This window comes from Cebidichthys violaceus, unplaced genomic scaffold (genome assembly GCF_023349555.1).
Source record: "Cebidichthys violaceus isolate CVI_PGR_0920_01 unplaced genomic scaffold, fCebVio1.0.p SCAF_1, whole genome shotgun sequence".
NCBI classification, from domain to species: domain Eukaryota; kingdom Metazoa; phylum Chordata; class Actinopteri; order Perciformes; family Stichaeidae; genus Cebidichthys; species Cebidichthys violaceus.
In genome coordinates, this window is record NW_027176262.1 from 6,865,460 (window position 1) to 6,889,141 (window position 23,682).

The following is a 23,682-nucleotide window of genomic DNA, read 5'->3' on the forward strand; positions in this document are numbered from 1 at the left end:
TGACTTTTTTATGTATTTTATTAATGGTATTTCTATACTTTGACTTTGAGAAAACTCCACAATTTCTTTTACGACATATTGTACTATGACCTTTTTTGAAATACTTTACTGACTTTTCTCTGGCTTTTTTTTAACATACTATACTTTGACTTTTTTAGGAATTTTTTGACATACTATGCTCAGACCTTTTTTTTTTTACTTTTTGCGACATGCTTTACTATGAATATTTTATGACTTTTTTCAACATTGTATACCAATATTTGTTTTGACATATAATATGACTTTTTATGACTTATGTACAACATACTATACCTTGACTTCTGACTTTTGGGATCACAACGATCACAACAGACTGATTGCATATATATATATATATATATATATATATATATATATATATATATATAATTTTTACTTCAAGTGACCAAAACCAAACCCAGGGGTGGAAAGACACAAAGCGAGAGAAAGGGAAACTTAAGATACTTCACTAGAAAATATTTATTGTACAATTGTGTCAGGGAAACAGAAGGCAGTGTCAGACATGCAAAAGGTGCAACAAGCAAATATACAATCCATAACAATATCATAACTGTCAATAAAATACAGCATTCATTTGTTTGCAGTATTAATTCATAGTAATATAAACCCAATGTAGGAGGAAGGGGAAGACAGAAGCAACATTCATGTTTTCAGTAGCCTTTCTAGACATCATTGAAGTGTTACAACAGTGCTTGTACAAAATAAATATTGACCGTATATGAAAAATCAAATATAAAATCAAATGTAATTTAACTCTCTAAAGTAAAAAGCCTTGCCTACGATTCTTTACACAAGGCTCAAGAATTTTTTTATACATTCAGAAAATGTAACTCGTTCATCTTCACAGTTTGTGATTGTTGATATCTACAGTATTGTTTCCATTCTCTCAACTGCAAATGGAATCTCTTTGTGCCTTAAAGTAGTGAAAATAACAGCTCACTTCTCTCATGTGTGAGACAGACAGACAGACAGACAGACAGACAGACAGACAGACAGACAGATAGATAGATAGATAGATAGATAGATAGATAGATAGATAGATAGATAGATAGATGCTACAGTATCTATCCACAGTCTATTTGCACAGCTGCCTACAAATGAAGCTCTAGCGTAAGTTCAGTCAGGAAGACTATACTCTTGTATGCTTAGTCTTGTAGTTTATTTCTCATACACCTGCCATTCACTTCTCTCGCATGCTCACTCATAATTTCCTTGCTGTCATTGTTCGGGGCTGTCAATCATGTTATCAGCTGTTTAGATCAGCTGGTCTCTTCTATCCATTAGCACAGCACTTAGCGAAGGGTCAACTGGTCATTTTGGCTGTTGCCCCGTGAGGCTCGGAAACTAGGTCCACACAGCAGTGTGACGGCAGAGAGCATTCACATTCATATGATCAGACATCCTCTTCAAACACCAATAACTCAACAGTATGCAACTGAAGAGGCAGGGTAGAGTCAGCATCATGGTACATTTAAAGCGAAGGGTAGAGAACGTCACGTAACAGTGGCAGGGGATGTAACGTTTGCTTGCCAGCAACTACGGTAAAGTAATGTGTGTGTGTGTGTGTGTCTGTGTGTCTGTGTGTGTAGTATAGTTCAGCACAAATACTTTTGTTTGTTCCAGCCGGCTGAATGACCCAGATTTGCCACAAGACAAATTCCAGAAAGTGTACATAATCCATCAATGTTGTGTAATCTTTGCATGATAACATCTGACAGCTAACTAATTGTCCTGAGGTGCTAAACCTGACACATAAGCTAGTTTTCTTTAGGACAAATGATAGTGGATGAGTGTTAAACAAGGGACAGTGATGGTCAACTTAAATCTGATGCATTCTATAGGTCAAACTAGACGAGTCTGTGCTATTGGCTCTGTACTTAAACACTGCAGTGCTTTGAACTAAATACGACTATGCTAACAGGCTGGTGTTAAGCAGAAATAATGTTCATGTTTAGTTAACATGTTAAACATCTTAAGGTCTTTTCTTAAGAGTACCTTAAATGCTCTATTCTGGACACACTGCAGGAGTACATGTTTGGTCACACATGGTGAAAATACCAATATAAAAGATCATATTATGTATTATCATATTAAGATGACCAGAATGCAATATACAATAGCTGTGTATTGTACAATAGAAATTATATTGCACCTTTGCAATCCTTGTGTTTTGTGTTGTGTTATTGTACAGTTTTAAAATGAACTCCTATGTAGGTGTGCTCAGCGTTGAAATAATTGTCCCCTTTCCTCATGAAAATACCTACAGGTGCATGGATAAGCACATACATGTGTGCACACATGCAGAACACTTCAGGGTCTCGGTTTGGGGGTTTGAAAATATGGTCACCCTATCCTGAGGGGGACATGGGTTAGGAATGTATGTACCGAATCTAATTTCACCTTAAACCATCAACGTCAACCTGATGATGGCGCTAGCGGAGAAGTCAGGGGATCAACAAAGTCAGAGGGATTCATCCCCTGGGGACAATGCATTTCAGTACAAAATGTATCCATTAGTTGTTGAGCTACTTCAGTCAGGACCAAAGTGGTGGACTAACTGACAGATGGACCGATATTGCCATCCCTAGAGCCACAGAACAAGTCAGGAACAAAATGATTTTTTTTGCAGTGTTTGTGGGAAATCCCTCTGACGTTGAGGTTGATAGCGAGCTGTGTGTGTCCATCATTTCAAAAAAAGCAAAAAGCGAATCAAACTGTGAAGGAAAGGCATGATGTAAATAATATTATGTGTAAGCAGATGCAGGTCAGCTCTGCTGTGTGTGTGTGTGTGTGTGTGTGTGTGTGTGTGTGTGTGTGTGTGTGTGTGTGTGTGTGTGTGTGTGTGTGTGTGTGTGTGGTAACCTGAACCGGTGGGAAAAGGCAGTGTTATGACTACAGGGTTAGTTGAAGGACAAAGTCAATGTGCTTGTCTGTCACACAAGTTGAGATTAATACCACCTGAGGCATTTTGAATTATATCAAACGTTGGATTCTATATATTTAACCACAAGCAAACACATTTGATAACAGACAATGCGTCCACCTGTGGGCAGAAACACACCACACATAAAGATAAAGATCAAATCAGACATCATACATAATAATTGATTTACCACGGCCGACCGTGAATGTTTGTCTGGTGCAGGCAGTTCAGAGCTTAACGGGGGCAGTACTTGTCATGAGGAGTTTTGTTTTGAAACAAAGTTTTGAACTGAGCCATGTTGGTTTTTGAAAAGCTGACTTTTCAGAATGAAACGGATCACTTTTGTCAACATAAGGGAGTTATAGTGCTCCAAAGAAGTACTGCAACATGCTTTGATTTTTCAGGTGGAAAGTTGTAAAGAAGGAAAACCTGAGCTCAAATGTTATCAGTCAGGTGCTCACTCGCACTTCATTCAATCTCACAGTTTCAACACAAGACGACAAAACACACAAGCGTTTCATTTCTAACCTTTGGAAAGGGCCTGTTTTAAAATGATGCAGATTGCTGCATCACGACAGTATCTTGCTGTCAAAACATTTTACTGAATTGTCAGCTGAAATTAAATCAATGTGACTGAACTGGAACAGTTTCTAAATCCACAAGGAAACCACAAATTTACTTCACCGTTTTTCTTATGTTTCAAACACCGCTGTTGAGCAACAGCTGAGCTGACACCGCTCCTCATAAAATATGGAGTGAGTGGTTGCAGATTTCTCTTGTTGAGGAAAGCCAAAAATAACTAGGTCCATGTAGAATAGAGATTGCAAAAGAACAGAAATATGACCATTGCACTAACTCTTAGGGGGCTCGCTTCATAAGTACAAGAGCAGAGACAGGGTCAACATGTTTTCTTCAAACAAGGTGCTCTTATTTTTTAGAGGAAACATTTCAGATTTATAAATAACTCAACTTGAACCACGTCTGCTGACTTTGGGGGAAAAAAATTGTGTTGTTGAAATTACAGTATAAATCAAAAATAATACATGATACAAACTATTTAAAAACACTGGGTCAACTGTGTACATCCATATTCCACAAGAAACAATATGTAAATTAAAAGAATAGTTCCACATTTCTTGCCAAGAGACAGATTAGAAGATCGCTATTACTCTGTAAATATGAAGCTAGCAAGTTGGTTAGCTTAGCATAAACCCTAGAAACAGGGACACCTTTAGCCTGGCTCTGTCTATAGGTGAAGGAGTTGTGCTTTTACAGGGTCAATATGTGCGGGACTATTTCTTGGTTGGGAGCAGCGACTTCCTCAAGATTTTACGCCACCATGAAGTTGCCAGGTAACAGCGTGAGAATCCAGGAAGTCACTGCTCTTGGCCAAGAAATAGTCCTGCACATAGCCCCCACTAAACAAATAAAGTTTTACTTTGGATTTTGTACAAATTAAACAAACAAAAGCTGTTGACTAGTAAGCTTGAAAGGTGATTTGATTCAGAGGGATTTTGTTACCTTTGGACTGAGCCATGCTAGCTGTTTCCCCCTGTGTCCAGCCTATATGCTAAGCTAAGCTAACTGTCTTCTGGCTGTAGATTAATATTTAGTGTACAGACATGAGAGTTGTATCAATCTTCTCATCTAACTCTCAGAAAGAAATTGAACTTGAAGTGAAGTTGAACTATTCCTTTAAGGCTACGTCATACTCTCTCTTACACGGACACGGACACACACACACACACACACACACACACACACACACACACACACACACACACACAGACGAAGACATTATTCCAGTACTGAGTGCCCTTCCAAACTGCTGTCCATTAGGCTCCTCTTCCTCATCCTTCCTGCTTTCAAGAAAAACTGTTCAGTTTCTTTATTGCTTCAAGTCCTAATGAGGTCTTTGCTTCTATGAAGTCTTTATTGCTAAATACTACCCTGGCTTCAAATAGATCTCAATCATCATGCATCATTAAACTCACAGATCCCAAGTTTCCACAGATGCTGATTTAGTTTGGTTGTTGAAGCTCGCAGTAGAGTTTGGTCTCAAGCAGAAGATTTTAAAATGTCCATACTGTAGAATCCAGTCAGGCTAAGATAACACTTATGTATACTGTAACATTAATTTATGATGGTCCACAGCTGTAAATGCATCAGTGAGTCCATGTGTAACAGCGAGGAACAGTAACATCCTTCATTCTGGTTGGATAAACATCATTGCTGGTTAATTAAACAGTTTATTTCTCTAAAAGTACTGCATAAAAAGTTTTTTGATTGTTTTTTTTAATATTGGAGGATACCACCAATGACAGATACAAAGTTATAGTACTGGCAGTGGATGTTTGTGTCTACAACAAAAACAACAAATGACTGTGTAGTGTATGTATGTGTATGAATTTGTCATGTACTGTGTGTGTGTCCTCATTAGTAAACAGTGTTGCTGTCGCTCTCACAGGTAGGTGGTAGCCTCTCTGTTCTCCCTCTCTCTGGCCTGGGCCACGGCCACGTTGATGCACTGCAGCCACTCCTCAGCATGTTTCTCATCCTGAGCTTTCAGCACATACGTCTTACTGTCTGTGAAGATCTCAAAGGCCCGTGGCAGGCCCCGATCGCGGCGCTTCTTGGCTACCACCTATGAAGAAAAAAAGAAGCAGATGACACACTCACACTGAAACATCTGTCTCCTGGGAGATGTCCTTTTTGAGATTGATGGGATTTGGCTTCATGTAGATCATCAAGAAGATCAAAAAGGTTTTGGGAGCAGGTTTTTGAGGGATGATCACAATATAACTCCTCACCTTGACACTTTGCACCTTGCTCAGCTCAATAGGGATGTCATCCAGCTCATCTTTCTGTGGGGTGGACAAAACATGAGAGTATTTAAAAAGTCTTAGTCTTCCAACAGCTTTTGTACCAGATTGTTTGTGGATGTTCTACATCATCTGGAGCTGTACAACCTGAAAATGAATGCAGGCTTAAGAAAAGAGATCTTTACAATAAAGAAAACAGTTTTGTGCACTTGCCATCCTTGAATAAAATTTCCCAAGTAAAATTACTGCATGTTGCTTGAGTAAAATGATGTCAATGTTATGTTTGTGTTCTATGTTGTGTTTTTGTTAATCTGCCAAATCAAAATGGAGTCCGGGGACCCGCAAGGGTCTGTGGCACGTTGTCAGGGGGTCTGCGAAATAATTTGCTATAAAATACAATATTGTGCTTTATCATTGAAAAGTGCATCTAGAGATGGGGGCGCCAAATGTAATCTTTAAACAAAATCCCCCATTGTTTACAGGTATATAAGTCATATTAACATTCAATAACATTGCAAATTTTGCTGTTGTGGGACTAATAAAGGATCGTAACATGATTAAAATTGAGATGTGAGATGTGTTTCTGTTTATCACTATGAAACAGGTATTTAGGTATTTATATTATCTGAGGTATTTAGGTTGAACAGTTTTAAAACACAAATAGTTCCAATGGCATCTAAGAGTACAAATGGTAGAAGGCATATACTAAACCGGTGTTACGATAAAGAGGGGGTGATCTTAGTAAAATACAGCTGGAGTCAGCCACCTCACTAGTGGTAAAACTACAAACCAGCACAAAAATTACAATTACCCAAATATGGCACCATGGTCTGATTGACACATAACAAACACGAACAAAAAGTAACATTTGCATTTCGGAACATAAAACAGCATACGTAACAAATGACTCAGTCGGCGCTCTGCACCCGGCAGGCATGATGCCAAATGTGGGCCGTCGCTGTCGTTACAATACTCTCAGCACTGGCAGACTGTGCATCACGACTGAGCAGATGAGTGACATGACGACAACCGTCTATAAAAACGTATATAGAGTGGATTCGCTAACCATGTTCAGGAACTCATGCCTCAGGTTAACGAATGTAAAAAAAACTACGATGCAAGCCCTCGGTGAAGCGAGAGGAGGCTCATTTTCTCTTGTTTCTCTCTTCTTCAATATTAGAAAAAAAAAAAAAATCCAATATCGGTCTGGCTCTAGTGGTTATGACCACAAACCCATAGATAGCTGTCAGGCTCATGGCAACTGCCTGTGGTGTGTGTGTGTGTGTGTGTGTGTGTGTGTGTGTGTGTGAGAGACACTGTTTTACCTCCCGGCTGGCTGTGCTGAGGGTCTGATGTTTCCCACAGCAGATTCATGTCAGTGGATTCGTGCAGTTATTTAATTTGACATTTGATGGATTTTTACCATATGGCCTATGAATCTGAACCGGAAAGTCCATCAAGATATTGTCTCATAATCGCACCTCACTAATGTGTTTTTAGTCTCAGCATTTAATGAGACAATGGTGCTAGAATTAAGCCAAAGACTTAAATATCCTTTGGTTACTCAATGTGTCCAAAGAAATTAGTGTATTTCTGTCCGTATTTGTTGAAACAGCAATATTATATTTGATCTATATTGTAATACAATTCTATGGTATCAATATTCATATTTGTTCTTTGCTTTGCGGAGTTAGTTTTTTTTCTTCTTCTTTTTGCCCATTGGCATTGACACACAGAACCAATTTGTGTGGTGTCAATATCTCATAATCCTCTTCATGCATGTTTGCTTTTTCTGTCTCTTCTGCTCTCATTTTCTCTCAAATCACCTTGTACATGAACAACATGCTGTATTTTAGAGATTGTCAGAGCAAGTGAACACACCACAACTAATCGGTTAGCATTTAATAAGTCTGCTGTACCAGAGTGCGGTACAAGATGTACTCTCACACCTCTCACATTAAATGTGGATGAAAACAACCTGTTTTTTTTCTTCTTAATCTCACTCCCTATGTGGGAAAAGGTCTTTCACAACATAGGCCTACCAAAATACCTCCAGAACAAAGATGGACTGAGCTCCGAGAACAAAGACGCAAAACCTTTCCAAATCTTTGGCTGCAGCAAAAAGAGAGAGGAATGCAATACCATCTGGAAAGGAGCACAACAATTATTGTTAGGAGTTAAAAAAGAGAGCTCAAATCTACATCTGCATTTCAACCACCAGAGAATATCCCACAGTTTCCAGATATTCCTCTTTGATGTCGTGCCCCGCTCTACTTTTTGGGAGCTGATTGAATAAACATGTCTAAAGATCCAGTTGACACCCAATCTTCTGTCGGCTGTGAACATTATTTCAATTATAGTAAATTGTTTCACTCCTGTAGGGACTGTAGATGACCGCCATAAACCACGATATAAGCACGAATACACAGAGGTGTAGTATTTCCCAATAAATCAGATTTTCTCATGGACTGATATATTTTTCTTCTGTCAGCTGGATAAAATCAAACTTGACCTTTTTTTTTTTAGCAAACTTTGTCAGACCTTTGACCTGAACACATTTTTGACCGTGCTGCATTCGCTTTAAGTTTTGTTTCCTTTCCACAAAAATTCTCCGATCAGTAACCTTAGCCTTTGTTAAACCTTACAGTAAGTCACCAGTAAACACATTGCTCAATGCTTCAATGAAAACGGTCTTTTCTTTAACTCACACCCTAACCCACGAGGCAGTACCTCCTGCTCTGTGTTTGCTACTTGTGCGTAATTATATCTGCTTTGAGTTATAGTGCGTGAGAGTGACTCAGGTGGTTGCAGCATCATGCTTTGGCCATGGGAGTCCCCCAAGAGGCCTTACCGGGGCCATTGTTTGTTACAGTCGGATTCACCAGATGCTCCTGAGGGATAATGAGCTTATTTCCACTGTTTCATACAGAGTTTCATCATGATTCAAATGACACAGAACTAGGGAACATTAATAACGGGACAGTGTACATGTCTGAGGATGTTTAATTTCCATCGATTACGTACTGATTTGCCTCTACGGAAGAGGAGCTGGTTTCCTGCCAGGGTGAAGTAACGGGTTTTCCAGCGCTTGATGAACTTCCAGCGGACCTGCTTCTCCTTTAGCTTCCCCTCGATCAGAGGCTGTCCCTCCTGGTTCACAACTAGAGGGCCACACAAACACAGACAGAGAGGGAGAAGGAAACAAAGGAAGAATTATAAAGAAAAAGATGAACAAAATAAAATATAGTGCTTTTTAAAAATGTTTTTGCCCATTTACTTGACTTTATAGCTGACCATCAAGGCCAATATGATGCATTCATGAGCTTGTGGAGGGGTCGGACATCTGAGAATCAGTCATTGAACAGTACTGTGGTTATGTGCTGTGTTACTAGAAAAATCTGGCCCGAAAGGTGAAATTGGAACAACATTGGAATGTTTACAACCAACCAGTAAGCAGCACGTTTCTAGATTCTGCAAATTGATTTTTATAGCGCAGGCCAGGCCAGATGCAGCTCATGGGACAATTATATATAACCCCTTACATGGTTAGAATTTATTATAACATCTGGCTCACAAATTTATATTTCTCCATTTCTTCCTATTTGGATTTTTCCCCAGTCTTTTAAGTCTACAGTAATCATTTACTTTTTTATTGTTATTATTTTTACATTATTTTTGACTACTTCCTGTCACATGTGCAAAGAGAAAGCTGTCATTCTCAAGGAAAAAAAAATCTAAATATGGCTCAACATAGAGTCAAGTTTAAATTTAGTGTTCATTAAACAACCTCTAGGATGCAACCTGGCTCATGCTCCCTGAATAAGTCAAGATTGAGGCCCATGTTATAGGGAAATGAATGGAAGCCAACGGCTGCCTGCAAGACATAAAGAATGAATTCCCAACTGAAAAGATAATGGTAAGCTTTGGACATGGGCTGGCAGCAAAATAAAATACATGTAACTGGCTAAATATACAATACAAAAGCAGAGGTATAGTACATTTAGGCCAGAAAGACTCTGAACACGTTGTAACAACCATTGTAAATGTAAGTGAAAGCACAACATGCAGATCTTTATCCAAATAAAGTCAGATAACATTTCACATTTTTGCATTCAAAGCAAAGCTCAGCCACCCTGCTGATCTGAGACTCACATCATTAATTCTATTCTGTTCTCAACTTCCTTCACTTTTGTTTCATCCTGTTTCTTTAGTTCATAGTTGTAATATTTTGTAACCCTATAAAGCACTTTAACATCTGATGAAATTGTAGGATACAAACAAACTTGAACTTCCAGAGAACATTAATGAATTGTTCAGTTCAGCAAAAACATGTTGTATTACTTGTGTATGTACAAGTATGTGTGTCTTTCTGATAAGATAAAGGAGAACTCCCCCAAAGTGAAGTCTGGACTGGTCTGGTTACAAACACTCCTCCTGGTTGTGTGTGTGTGTGTGTGTGTGTGTGTGTGTGTGTGTGTGTGTGTGTATCTATAGTTGCATAAATCTATTTTGTTCATGTATATAAGTGTTTTGTTTGAATTGTGATGACCATCTTATTTATTTTGACTAACATGAAACAAATTGATGGACTAAAGTGATCACAGATTCATTTTCAGTGACTGATTGTGTGATATGTTTGACTGCGTCTGAGAGACTGTGGTCCTCAGACCAGAACACAGATGATTTGGTGGTTTAGGTTTGGTGCCAGTAAACCAGGACTTCAGATGTTGACCACGGAAAAACAGAGCCACTCTTTGTATCCACGACGATGACTAAAGCAGTCAAGAGATTACTGCAATCTGATAAAAGTGTATATGTGTGTCTGTGTGTGTGTGTGTGTGTGTGTGTGTGTGTGTGGGGGGGGGGGGGGGGGGGGGGGGCTTGCTGGAAAGATGATTCACAGAGGTGGCTGTGGCCAAACATGAAAAACCTTCAGAGGTCAACTGTTTCACATGATTGTAAATCAAATCCCTTTCAGGTTTTAGACAGAAGGAGCATTTTTTGAAGACATTATTTCAGGGTCTGACAACTTGTTATGAGCCTTTGATTGTATGATTTGAGATTTAGACCAAAAAATGAATTGATTACTCAAAAAATAGCATCTTTATCAATAATAATAACAATAATTATAATGATAATGCTAATCATAAACTGCAGACCTCAACATTACACAATACATCCTTTGCAGGGCTGTAACAGAAACATTGATTCTTTCATCATCCTTCATCTTTTTTTGGGGGCGTGGCCATTCGAAGAGTTCGGTTGGAACGTTAGTCCAGCAAAAGTGAACTGCCGTCAATGGGTCGCGGCCCTGTTGCTGCACAGAGCGCTGCTCACATTTTTATTCAAAGTGTATTCATATTAAACGTGTTGAATGTTAAAATGTATCCGACTTCGACGCTGCATGTTCTTGGGTAAGTAGATCGGATGAACGGTGTGAACGGTATAGATATGCGAAGGACACACACACACACACACACACACACACACACACACACACACACACACACAGACACACACACACACAGACAGACAGACAGAGATTCCTTGCTTTATAGTTAGATTTCTCCCCTAAATCTTGTAATATCTAGCAGTTTTGTTTTTTGAGACCAATAAGGCCAAATTATTTATATATAAATATCTTTATATTTCTTCCTTTTTTTTTGGGGCAATTTGAGTGAATTGACCCTTTAGTTTTAGAGCAGCATTGCATCCATACATTTTACTGTAATAACAGCAGTTACATTTATGGCTGTGAATGTGAATATGTATGAATGAGGAGGACAAAGTGTGTTTTGTATTTGCTTTTTATATTTTACTGATGATTTACTCAAATGACAATCATCTGAGTAAAACATTTACATTCCTTCCAAATTGTCAGTCTGCGTGTGTGTGTGTGTTTGTATGTATATGTGTCTGTGTGTGTGTGTGTGTGTGTGTGTGTGTGTGTCCTCTGCACATTGACTTCCTGTCAGACTGTTTAGACAGACACACTGCTTATATACAGTTGGATACACTCCCATCATTACTGTGTGCCGGCTTCTCTGCATCATCCAACAAATATTCTTTGAGCGCAGAAATAAACTTGTCGGCTGCATAAATCATTGGGCCTCGTGCCGTATCTTTGCTTTGAAGCAGACACCTGGAAAGTGATCCCTGGATTTGTTGTCAGCCTCAGGCAGGTACTGTAATTCACAACATCTCGTCCGAGACACGCTGATGTCAAACAATGAGGCACAAAATGCACACACTGAATCGCGAGTCGCAACAAATACTGTATGTTTCTGCTGCATTTAGGCTTCTATTTAGACCCGTCCACATGTAGTCAGATGACCCTTAACAATCTTTTATTTATGAATCTGAATAAGGCTTCTCTGCCAGCGCTACATTTTCAGCTTCATGGGGGACAGGATTTAAAAACTGTGACAAGAGTCAAGTGTCCGACCCAAATCATTAGCAGAAACAGATGTCCCTCCAAACCAGCCTAATTACGCCGCCAAGCCCACACATAAACACGTTCGTGTTGGGATGTGTCAATTTGTTTGGCTTTTAGAAAGTATGAGTGCATTTGAGGATTTGTGGTTTGGTGTTTGTAGTCTTTGGCTAGAGTACGACAACATCAGGATGAGGTGTGAGGAGAACAGTGAGATGTGTCATGCAAGAAAACTATGGCTTTACACCACAGTTCCCTGACTCACCCTTGTTAACCATCAACATTAGAAACAAATGTGGTTGTAAACAAGTTACCAGGCCCCGACACATCCAACTGTGTTAATGTCAAGTTTTTCTTTTTTGAGTAATTGTAAAAAATGTCAAGCACTCTTATGTTGTTTGTTCACAGGTGATACTTTGTTTCTTAGTGACATGAAGCACAGTGTAGCTAATTTGACAGCTGGTCCGTACTTTAGTGAATCCAGTTTCCTTGTTACTCTGCACTTTTTACTATATCTTTGCTCTAACTTTTATTCATGGTATATGTTTCCGATTCATAATTACTATAATTGAATTTAGTTTTCACAGTTTCACAATAGCCTCCAAGAAAAAACTCAAAGACTAACTATTGTCTTTCCCTTTTATTGGAAGTATGTTTAGCTTTTTATACGCAAAGTCCTGGTCCTGCTTGGACATTCAAAACCTACAGTATGTTACACTATGCTATGTAACTCTATTTAAGAGTCTCATTGATATCAAGATCTCTACTTCAACAGGGACCTGAGAGCAAAAAAAGCATTTACAGTGAGACAGCCAGAAGAGAACCATAATGTTTGACAAACAACAGTCAAGTAATAATAAAGAATTTTAATAAAGTGTCACAAAGAGTCATAAAAAATTCAGAGGATGAAGCTGTAAAACCTCAGACGGGAATAAAACCTGAATCCAGTCCTGCCAAGGTTAGTTTGAACATATGATACTAAGCTTAAAGAGTAACTTTGGTCTTTTTCAACCTGAATGTGTTTGTGTCTAACTGACTAATAGGAACAACAATGTTTGTGTCAAACAGATATTGATATTGAAGTTTTGATACATATCGATACTGCATATTTGAAACGGTTTCAACACTGATTATCCCTGGTATCGATACACGGACAGCTGCACTTCCTGCTCTCTTTTCTCTCCGACCGATAGTTCACACACACACACACACACACACACACACACACACACACACACACACACACACACTTTATTTATACTTTAAGAAAAATTTAAGATGTAATGCCCTAAATGCTAATTTCCCCCCTGGTATCAACAATGGTATTGAATAACAATATTTTTCTAAATATTGGTCATAGTTAAAAATTCCAGTATTGTGACTAGACCGGATCAGGTGAAAGTTAAGGAGAAACATTGTATTTCTCTGTAGGGTCATTATCATAATGTTGTCAGACACGGATGATAAGAATCTGAGCCTGTCAGTGGCTAAAACAAGCACTTTTAGTGGACACAATGATACATTGAACTGCCCTCGCAGCTTGTTTCGCAGCTGCCGGTTACATTGTTCCCCCACGACACTGGACCAATTAAAAAAAAATTGTATCACCATTAGTCACTCGGATACAAAATAATGGGAAAATATGAAGAAAAAAACCAGAAGTTACCCTTTAAGTCATTATTAGATTGCCTACCGTAGTTAAGATTTAAATGAGAGAAGAGTGGAAGGTTTGACTGTAGAGCTTTATAGGCCAAAATCCTGACATATTTATCCCTTCTTGTCAATAACACGGTGTTAGCCAACATGTTTCCTTATGACCACAGCCCTGCCTGAGGATATTAACAGCCCCCTTGACAAATGCTGTCTAAAATAATTTGAGCACACTTCCCTCCATCTTTAATAATGACACTCACTTATAAACTTTGGCACAGCGTGATGCACGTCTCTCTTTAGCCAGGGAATCTCCTGAATTTGCAACATAATTCCTGGAGGTGGGAATTTCTGTCCAGCGTGTCTTCACTGATTGATGGTAAAGTGATGGAAAGTCATCCTTGGGGTTTTCCATCTTGCTTTTGCAAACAGGGGATCAGTCTTCCAAACATGAGTGAATGTGTGTTCAAGCCCACATGTAGAGGCACGAGGGAGTGAGAGTTCATACGTATGCACATTTTAAAGTGAGTGTATGTTTGTGATAAAAGGCCTAAAAGTCCACTCAACACAATTACAATTATCCTCTGCCTTGTTTCTAGTGGTTTCACACAAACCAGTTATCTCTGTGGTAAGTTTGGTGATAGGTGATAAAAACTCAATAATGCCAGAAACACCGGAAGTGAATTAGAGAGAGAACATGTTGAACCTGCGTATCTTTTTCTGGCATGTCCACACATACAGTACATGCAGAAACACACACACACAGAAACACACACAACTCTGCTCGTTACCACTCACTTCAAAGGCATTCCAGTAGTTAAACTCAACAGTATATTGTAAAGCAGTAAACTGGAGTTGCAGTAACAACTGGCCTTGACAACGGAAAACACTTCACCTTTCTCTATATATTTTTTTTACCATTAAAAACATGAGACCAGCTCCTTGCTTGTGTGTGTGTGTGTGTGTGTGTGTGTGTGTGTGTGTGTGTGTGACCTATGTAGTAAGGTGAGCCACTCAGGCAAGTAAAATGTTGGCGGGTGGCAGCTGTTAATGTGAACAGCATGCGTACATGGTAAATATGTGAAGTGTTATGTGCTGCATTTGTGATGAAAATGCAAAAGTGGGTCACCTAAAAGTGACATGGATCCAATTCCAAATTGCACAGGGTCTGAAGTCAAGTCGTTATGCTTGCTTCAGTGAGATGAGTCATTGCCGACATTTACTGTAACTTGACCTAACATGCTGGCTGTAGCTGGACAGCTTTCAGTTGGACGAGCACAAGTTTCAAGCGGACTTTTTTCTTTCTTTTTTTTCTGGCTACGACTACATATTGTGAGCTTGTTTTATGGGCATATTCATTTTGGTGAAAGACCTGTTCATGTGTTTCACATTTTCATAAACTAATTAAGGTTCATGTACATGAATTTGTGTTTGTGTCCAATATCTGATGGCATGGTTACAGGCACTGTGGAATGATCACTAGCCCAAAATATTTCCTGAAAATCCCTTAAAAAAAGAATTAAAAGAAAAAAGAAAAAATGGTCATAATGTTCTGTAAACATGTTTTGCATAAAATGTAAAGTAGACCCTGTTCTTCAAAGTTATGTAGCTGACCGTCGACAGCTGACTAATGATCAGCAGCAGATAATGTTGGGGATGACACAAAAATGTCAGGCCTCAGGTGGTAGAGCTCACAGAGGGGTCACTTATTTAACACAGTGGGTTGTTTGAATACAATGCAGGATAGATTCAGAGCCATGGAATTCTGTAAACATCAGGACTAATGTTAATTTCACTGACTGCCAAGTAGCATAAAGTGCCTCCAAGTCCTTATTTCCTTGACTCATATCACACATACTCAAGTGTACAAATATATGCTGGCTGTATGTTGCTCAATTGCTTTGGAATGTTTTAATTTCCTGTTTAAACAAAAACTCTCATCACTGGCCATGCTGAGGTGAACAGCTGACTGTTTGTGTGTTAACTACATGTTGTTTTTAACAGCCTTAATGATAGTGATTTCATCTCTGCAGTAACAGGAACTGTTGTCTGGGCCGCATCTCAATAGAGACACAACGTACGTGTTAGAGCGACTCTGTGCTGTTCGGTTGTGTTTTACATAATTCTTTTGATTAAGGCTGGTGGGTTTATGATAATTAACAATATTAAAATGTGTTACCAAGCCACAGTGATGTGATGGGTTAAACACTAATGGCTAACATACAAAAGTAGATATATTATTGATTTAACAGGGAGATTACTTTGAATACAAGTCTGACATACTGTATATACAACACATGCTGTATAATATGCTGTGTGTGCCAATCTGAAATTATTTAGTTGAATTCTCAAAATGGCATTTACTAATGTCATGCACACCTCAAACATAATTCCGTTAATCTGAACTAACCCTGGTGAACTAACCCTTTAAGCGTATACCAGTCAGACATGCAGAGCAGTTGAGCCATCCAAGGATACAAAGACACAAATGCTTTTGTAAACACATGTATCCATGCACGCACGCTTCCAATTACACCATCCCAAAGGGAAAGTACTACTATTCCTTTTTTCAGTCCTGTAGTGTAGAGAGACTGGCATCTAAAAGGTAATCATCCGTTACTTGCAGTCATTCAGCTGGCTCAGTGATTACAATGTTCTGAGCAGCAGAGCTGGAAGAATGGCTTTCATTTGGCTTTTGTTCTGTTTGGATCGGGCAGGCTGACGGGTGTGTGTGTGTGTGTGTGTGTGTGTGTGTGTGTGTGTGCTTGTGTATCTGAAGAAATGGATGATGACAAGAGAATGACATGGAAGAAAGTGAAAATGAAAAGCTGTGAACCCAGCTTAATGACAGCTTCCATATAAATGAACCAAAAGAACAGTAATTCAAAGATCATTCATCACTCACTAAATCTAATACTGACGACTATAGAACCACTTCCAAGTGAATAGTGTTGTTCCAAGTGCTCAATGTGCTTTCAGATTTTCACACTTATATTCCACTGATCGACAGCTGGTGGCTGAAACGTGGAAGGAAATATGGCAATGCAGAAAACAAATCTGACCGATAGCTTGCAAACATGGATGTAAACAATGCTGGATTCATGATATTTGAAAAGAAATCGTCTTTTCAAGTGTTTTTAGTGGAAGGAAATACTTACTTAAAAACTGTAAATATGACTGTGTACAAGAACAACTCCTCAGTGTATCTTTAAGTTTATTCTGATAATTATGGTTGTTTGTAATATCAAAATAACACGCTTTATTTCCTTGACGTCTCAAAATAACTCAAACTCAAATGACCCAACTTCTTTTCTTATTATTGCTACATAAAACTTGTGAGACACTGATGCGGTAATCATCTGTAATTTCTTCCTCCAGAGCACACAAACAGAAATAAACACACACACACACAAACACACACACACACACACACACACACACACACACACACACACACACACACACACACACACACACACACACACACACACACATGCTCACACTTAACTTTTACCTCCCATCCGCATGTTTTCTGTCACTAAAACAAATTCCCGTCTCTTGCTTTTACTTTCTGGCAAATAGCGGCTGGCTTCTTAAAGCTGCCATCAAACAGCAGAGCCTGAAAACAACACGTTGCTGTTTGGCACAAAGGCTTGAAGCTACTCATTCTTGATTTTCTTGATTCTTGAAGTTAAATCTATCAGAAGTCAGTCCCTTTCTTCTTTACAATATTTCTTCATCACACAGCATCTGCCACGAATTGCACTCTTCTAACACTCGTATATAACTAAAAGCTGCTTCTATGAAAGACTGACAGAGAGATACACGTAGATTTAAAGCCGGTTTCCCAAACTCTGTCACATTTCCTTTGAAGGCTAAACTGTCACTCATCGATTTAGAGACTCTGTAAATGTCTCATCACTCAACTACACACACTTACTTTGTGCTTTCTTTGTTTCACACAGTGGAGAAACGAGTGAGAAGAGACAGGCACCAGGGGAGAGATGCATAACAGTGTAAATAAGATAAGATTATCTGTTATCAGTCCCACAGCGGAGAAATATGCAGTGTAACAGTAGCAAAGGGAACAGTGATATAATAGATAAGTAAGTATAAAGCTCAGCTATAAATAGTAAACGGTAGAAAAAATCTATAATATTAGACGGACCGAATGGTTGAATTCACATCATTAAATATATGAAAAACAAACCTAAGGAAGAAAGTCTGAATAGTGAGGAGTCACCATTAGACAGGTGTGTAAAAGAGTTTGTTTTTGTTTTTTGTGCTCAATACATTTTAAATATAATTTGGTCACATTTTAAACAGCTTTAAGTCTCCAGTGTGTAGAGTTGAAGAGTAGACAGACAGAAAACACAAACACAGTCATTGGTCACTATTCCAAGTCTGACTTCACCAGGACAAAGTGCTCGTCAAAGGGGGTCGCTGGTCCAAAGTAAACTAATCAGCAGTAAATCATGATGACACTGACTGACTGATTACAGTTGCTCCTTCAAATCAGACTGGCAGCTATTAAGAGCTGCTCTTTGCTCCATTTCTCTTGACTGTTCTGAGAAAAGATTATTCCCCTTGATGGCGTTTTGAGTGAAAACATCCCATGGAGCTCAGCTCTGCGATGGTTTATCAGACCACAACTGTGTGCCCAGAACAGCTTGTTACATGATTGAAATGAAGAAAAAACAAAAACGTTTTGGTTGTTCATTGCTGTGTTTAGAGAGGACAACAAGGGGCAGGAGCAGTTTAGGGGAAACCACAGTCAAAGTGAGTAATTTGATGGTAATATATGAGAGAATATTTGAGGCGCTTTCTTCTCGCCGTGAATTTATTGATTTTATTTGCTTATTTCATCCATTTGGCCTGTGTGTGTGTGTGTGTGTGTGTGTGTGTGTGTGTGTGTGTGTGTGTGCGTGTGCAAGTGTGTGAGAGTACCTGTGGCCTTCTCAGGATTGTTACACATGAAGCAAAGCCAACCTTCCTCTTCCTCACTGTAGCCAAACAGGTCAAAGAAACGCACCTCCTCCAGCTGAATCTGGAGACTGTCCAGGTCCTGAAGACAGAAAACACAATAGCTATTAAATATCCTGTAGCTATATTTTAACCTCCTATTTGGTATATTGACAAAAGATCTTTTTCACAGAAGACAATTGGACATGTCATAGTAGGAAAAGCTCACGTGTAACTAATAAAAATAATGACGTCTGAATTCCATTTAGCTTCTTCAGTTTCCTGGTATTGTGCATGCTGGCTCACTGTGACGGCTTTCTAGGAATAAACACAGGGAATACTGCATCCGATCCATCCAATCATATTTGTATTTATTCTGTCCTGCGTATTACATCTGCACATTGCCCATATAGCCTACATTATAACTGAATTATTAGGACATTTGAACAGCTGTGTATTATTAAATTAAAGCCTGCATCATCAACTTTCTTTAATGGTTTAAGATGCTCACATTGTTTGTATGAGCTAATACTGACGCATCATCCCTCATTCTGATCCCATGGATAGTAGAGAAAGACAACTAAATGGGGATTTATAGGAGAGGTATAACCAGCCCACATAAATCTGTTAAAGCTCGTTAAAGCTGCTGTGCATGAAGACACACACATATACCAAATCACAAGCATAGTACACACAGATGGTAAGTGGCCCTCAACTCTAAGACGTACTTAAAACCTTGACATTCCGGTCATGGACTGCGCAACTGTGCATCAGTGTGTGTGTGTGTTTCAAAATAGAAAGTAATGGAAACCAATAGAAATCTCTGAAGACCACCTGCACATGGTAAGAGTTATACTTCACTTTGAATAGACACAAACACACTTCAATGACAGTTAAACCCATGAGATAATACATATTTATCTTAAAACAGGAACATTCAAGAAGATGATGGATTACTGTCATCAGTCTTCATGACAAAGAAACAGTCGTCATCCTGTGTGTGTCTTCATACTGTACTTGCGTACGTTTGCTGTTTAACCTAATCTCTCTGTAATGAACTCACAGTTTAAATATCCTGACCACCAACGCGGCAGAATACGCCGCTTCATCATGTCTCTGAACTCTCCCGTCCTTTCACATTTTCTGATGATCCATTTAAGAAGGAGTGTAGTGTTGTTGACCACGGACGAGGTACTCGCATGAAATGCCCAGAGGGAACTGGATTTGAAGGAGTATATGAAAAACAGGTAGCTGTAATGACCGAGCTACTAGTGTGCTTGACCTTTCGACCCGTGCCCCTTCAGTCATACCTTGATGTTAACGAGCGAGGATTTAAATTTGAAAGCAGTTTTTTAGGTGTGTATCACACACACACACACACACACACACAATTTAGTTTCAACCATATATCGTCGTCCTTTGTGTTGTAATTGAGGTGAAAGGGCTTTGCCTGCAGGTACATATAAACCAGGAACACGTGTGGCTGAGAGAGATCTGTGGATTTACGCAAACTTTATTATTTTGATATGATTTAGAGGACTGAGTGGTCTTCAGGAGACACATGTTGCAAATTTGGTTTCAGAGGTGAGTACAGTAAGAGTACACTACTTTTGAGGGTACTTTACTTGACTATTTCCATGCTATACTACTTTATACTATTACTACACAAAATATAAATTACCACTGTAGTTACAAGTAGATTTTACCACCAAATAGTAATGTAGTTAAAGGGGCCCTTCACCACTGTTACACATGAAGTCCAGTTTACTCATCATAAGGAGTACTACTACTCAGTCTGTGTCACGTCTTCATGTGGCTCTGGAGAGTAACATGACGCAGCAGACGGTTTGTTACGCGGAACAATCTGAGAAGTTGTCTTTGGAAACGGTTTGGGAAAGGGCGGGCAAGTGGCAGGTGATTGGATGAACCATCTGTCTATAACTGCATCACGGAAGCCAATCAGGAGAAGAGCACAAGCATCGAGAAAAGCCTTCATTGTCGTTCTTTGCTCTTCTTTCAATTAAGACATTCTCTCCAGTTCTGAGGTCACAGATGTTATTGCAGCATCAACGCTAATCTCTTTAGGAGTCGCCATTGTTGTTTAGAACAAACAATCGCCTGTGTGTCGTGTGATCGTGTGATATTGAGAGAATCCAGCTGCTGTACAACGTAATCTGGTGAGAGCTTTGTGAGAAAGAATATCATTATTCATTTGGAGTGTCTGACCACCTGATGAATTTGAGTCCAACATTCACTCTTTTAGGTCTGTTTTTGGCCTCTACCAACTCCTGAGGGAAATATCTGACTCTTTAGAGCTAAATGCTCCACTGTGTTCACCAGCTAGCGCCAACTGTGTCTGTCTGCTGTTTGAAGCTGGGCAGGTAGTACACAGTGGGTTTTTAGAGCTTTTTCACAGAAACCATCTGAAAACAAATCTCCGTAAAGCCGAGAGCAGCTGCAGATCCAGGTGATATTTCTCTGTAGGTTCATCACTAAGAACAACCGCAGTGTCACACTGTTTTCACATTTGATACATTGCTTTTAATTAAACATTTATTACAGCCATTTTAAATACAGGATGTGGATACTTCCTCCAATCTAGGATACTCAGTCAAGGAAATAATGCTACACAGATGAAAGATGAAAGAACTACCACTTGTGGCTGACAAACAGAAGTTGCTCATTGCAGTTACTCGTTGAATAAGTTAAGCCTGCACACAGTCATCGTCATTCCACCGAGTTTTGGCTCTCAGATGAGACGATAAAAATAGAGCCTTTTCTGAATTGAACAGTCCAATTTATGACAACACAAATGCCAAGGTAATTACAATAGCGTTAACATTGTTTACTGATTACAAAGCAAAGCTGATCTGAATCATCTATTCTTTAAAAAGCAACAAAGGAAAGACAGAAGCAGAAAGATGATGAGAGACAGACAGACTGTGAGTCAGAGGTTGAGCAACAATGTGTGAGAAACAATAATAAATCAGGGAAAACACGGCCCAGATCTGCTGCATAACTCAACGAGAAGTGAATCGTTAACTTAAATGACTAAAACACCACATATGAGTATTTGCTTCCAGAGTCCATAATACTCCGGAAGGCCATAATAAAAAGATGAACTCATTTGTAAACGGTTTGAATGAGGCTTTAGGAGGAAGTCGCTGTGTTTAGAGTGACACATGTGCAGCTGGACAACAGACGGATGTGGACAAACACAAACACAAATTTGATCCATCAGGACCAGAGAGGTGGATCCAATAAAGAGATGAAGAAACAATGGCTGAATATAATCTGTCTATCCTCATGTAACCCTCTTTACCCCTTCAGTACGCCCCCCTCTCTCTCCTTCTGCACGTCACCCTCCTCCCTCTATCGCCGTTTGTAGATCACCATTATAATGTGATCCCGATGCACATGACAGATTACAACTGCAGGCAAAACAGCGAAGATGGAGAGCTGTACTGAATCTGCAAAATATGTTCAAAACAAAAGAGCACTGTTGTTCTTATGTTAAATATGATATTAAAAAGCTATGTTATTAAAATAAGTTTTTAAAAAAAAAACGCTTTTTTGTAGTCTTACCTATTGTTGTATTTTATTTGTATTATCTAGAGGGGAACTCTATCGATTTTACACATCAAAGTCTGTTTACAGGTCTTTGGAAGTTTTACTGCAAATATGAAAATAGTTTGCAATAATAGGGACAGGATGAGACAAAAGGAAAGGACAGTAGAGAAGACGTGAGGACAGAGAAGCTTCATGGAGGTTTCCTGAATAAACTTCACCAGAGAGAGAGAGAGAGAGAGAGAGAGAGAGAGAGAGAGAGAGAGAGAGAGAGAGAGAGAGAGAGAGAGAGAGAGCAAGGACAGTGGGAGGTGGAGGCAGGAAGAGGAGTAGAGAGGGGAGTGTGAGTCAGGAGAAAGACGAGTGGATGAGAAGTGGGAGTGTTGGAAAGGGAAGTGGATGAAGGAAATAAACAAGGCAAAGGCTTTATATATGTCTCTCAGGAAAATGTCCAACAATGTCTGGGCATGATGTCCTGATGTTATAAGCCATTCCAACCAGGCACAGACGGACGCAACAATTCCCACATGTAAACCACATCCTGCCTGTTTTCTTTTTTGTCTTTCCTTCCCCAAATATCTTTATCTAATCTCAGTCTTTAGCTTCACTCTATCTCTTGGTATTCAGCCTTTCTCCTTCATCCTCAGCCTCCACCAAACTTTATCTCCACCCAAAGTTGTATCAACAAACGCTCTAACTCCGGGCTAAAGGCAGAAGGTGAAACAATACTTGTCAAATATCTCCCTTCTCAGGTTTCCACTTTGCTGCTGTCATATCTCATGCAATGTCTTCCCTCTTTTCCTCTTCCTCTTCCTCTTTTCTCTTGCCACATCCTCGCCACAATTTGTTTTATTCTATTCTACTTCTTCACAATCTTTCCCACCATCTTTTTCAGTCTGCATGTTCACATCTTCCTCCTTCATCAGCGTTTAATCACTCCACACATCACATTTTGTGTCTTTACTTCTTCTGCGTATCCTACAATACTGTTTGTGTACTTTCCTCTCCTTGAACCATTATTTTTAGTAATCTTAGCTCTCTCTCATCTCCAGTTACGCCTTTTATTCGTCTACCGTCTTTAAGGGACAACAGACGGTAGAGGAATACTGTGCTTTATCTTAATCACTCAGTGCCTGGAGTTTTTTTTTCCAATCTTGCCCATTATTTCCCATAATGTCCGTTTCTTTCATCCTTCAGTCTCCACTTTGCTCTCTCGTACTGATCTATGTCTCTTGTGATTAACTCAACGATGGTGCAGCTCTCTAATTTCGTGGGGCTCATTTCAG

The 23,682-nt window shown here is 39.3% G+C and overlaps 1 protein-coding gene across 1 annotated transcript in view; it reads right to left on the reverse strand.

The window, feature by feature from the left end:
* Window positions 1-474: 474 nt before the first annotated feature.
* The window catches only part of veph1 (ventricular zone expressed PH domain-containing 1), a 73,248-nt gene continuing 50,040 nt past the window's right edge, over window positions 475-23,682 (reverse strand). The window contains exons 12-15 of the mRNA XM_068708657.1: window positions 18,815-18,932; window positions 8,809-8,945; window positions 5,773-5,826; window positions 475-5,606 (exon numbers count right to left, since the gene is read on the reverse strand). Of these exons, the coding sequence (XP_068564758.1) occupies window positions 5,424-5,606; window positions 5,773-5,826; window positions 8,809-8,945; window positions 18,815-18,932 (492 nt within the window). The 3' untranslated portion in view covers window positions 475-5,423. The remainder of the gene's footprint in view (window positions 5,607-5,772; window positions 5,827-8,808; window positions 8,946-18,814; window positions 18,933-23,682) is intronic.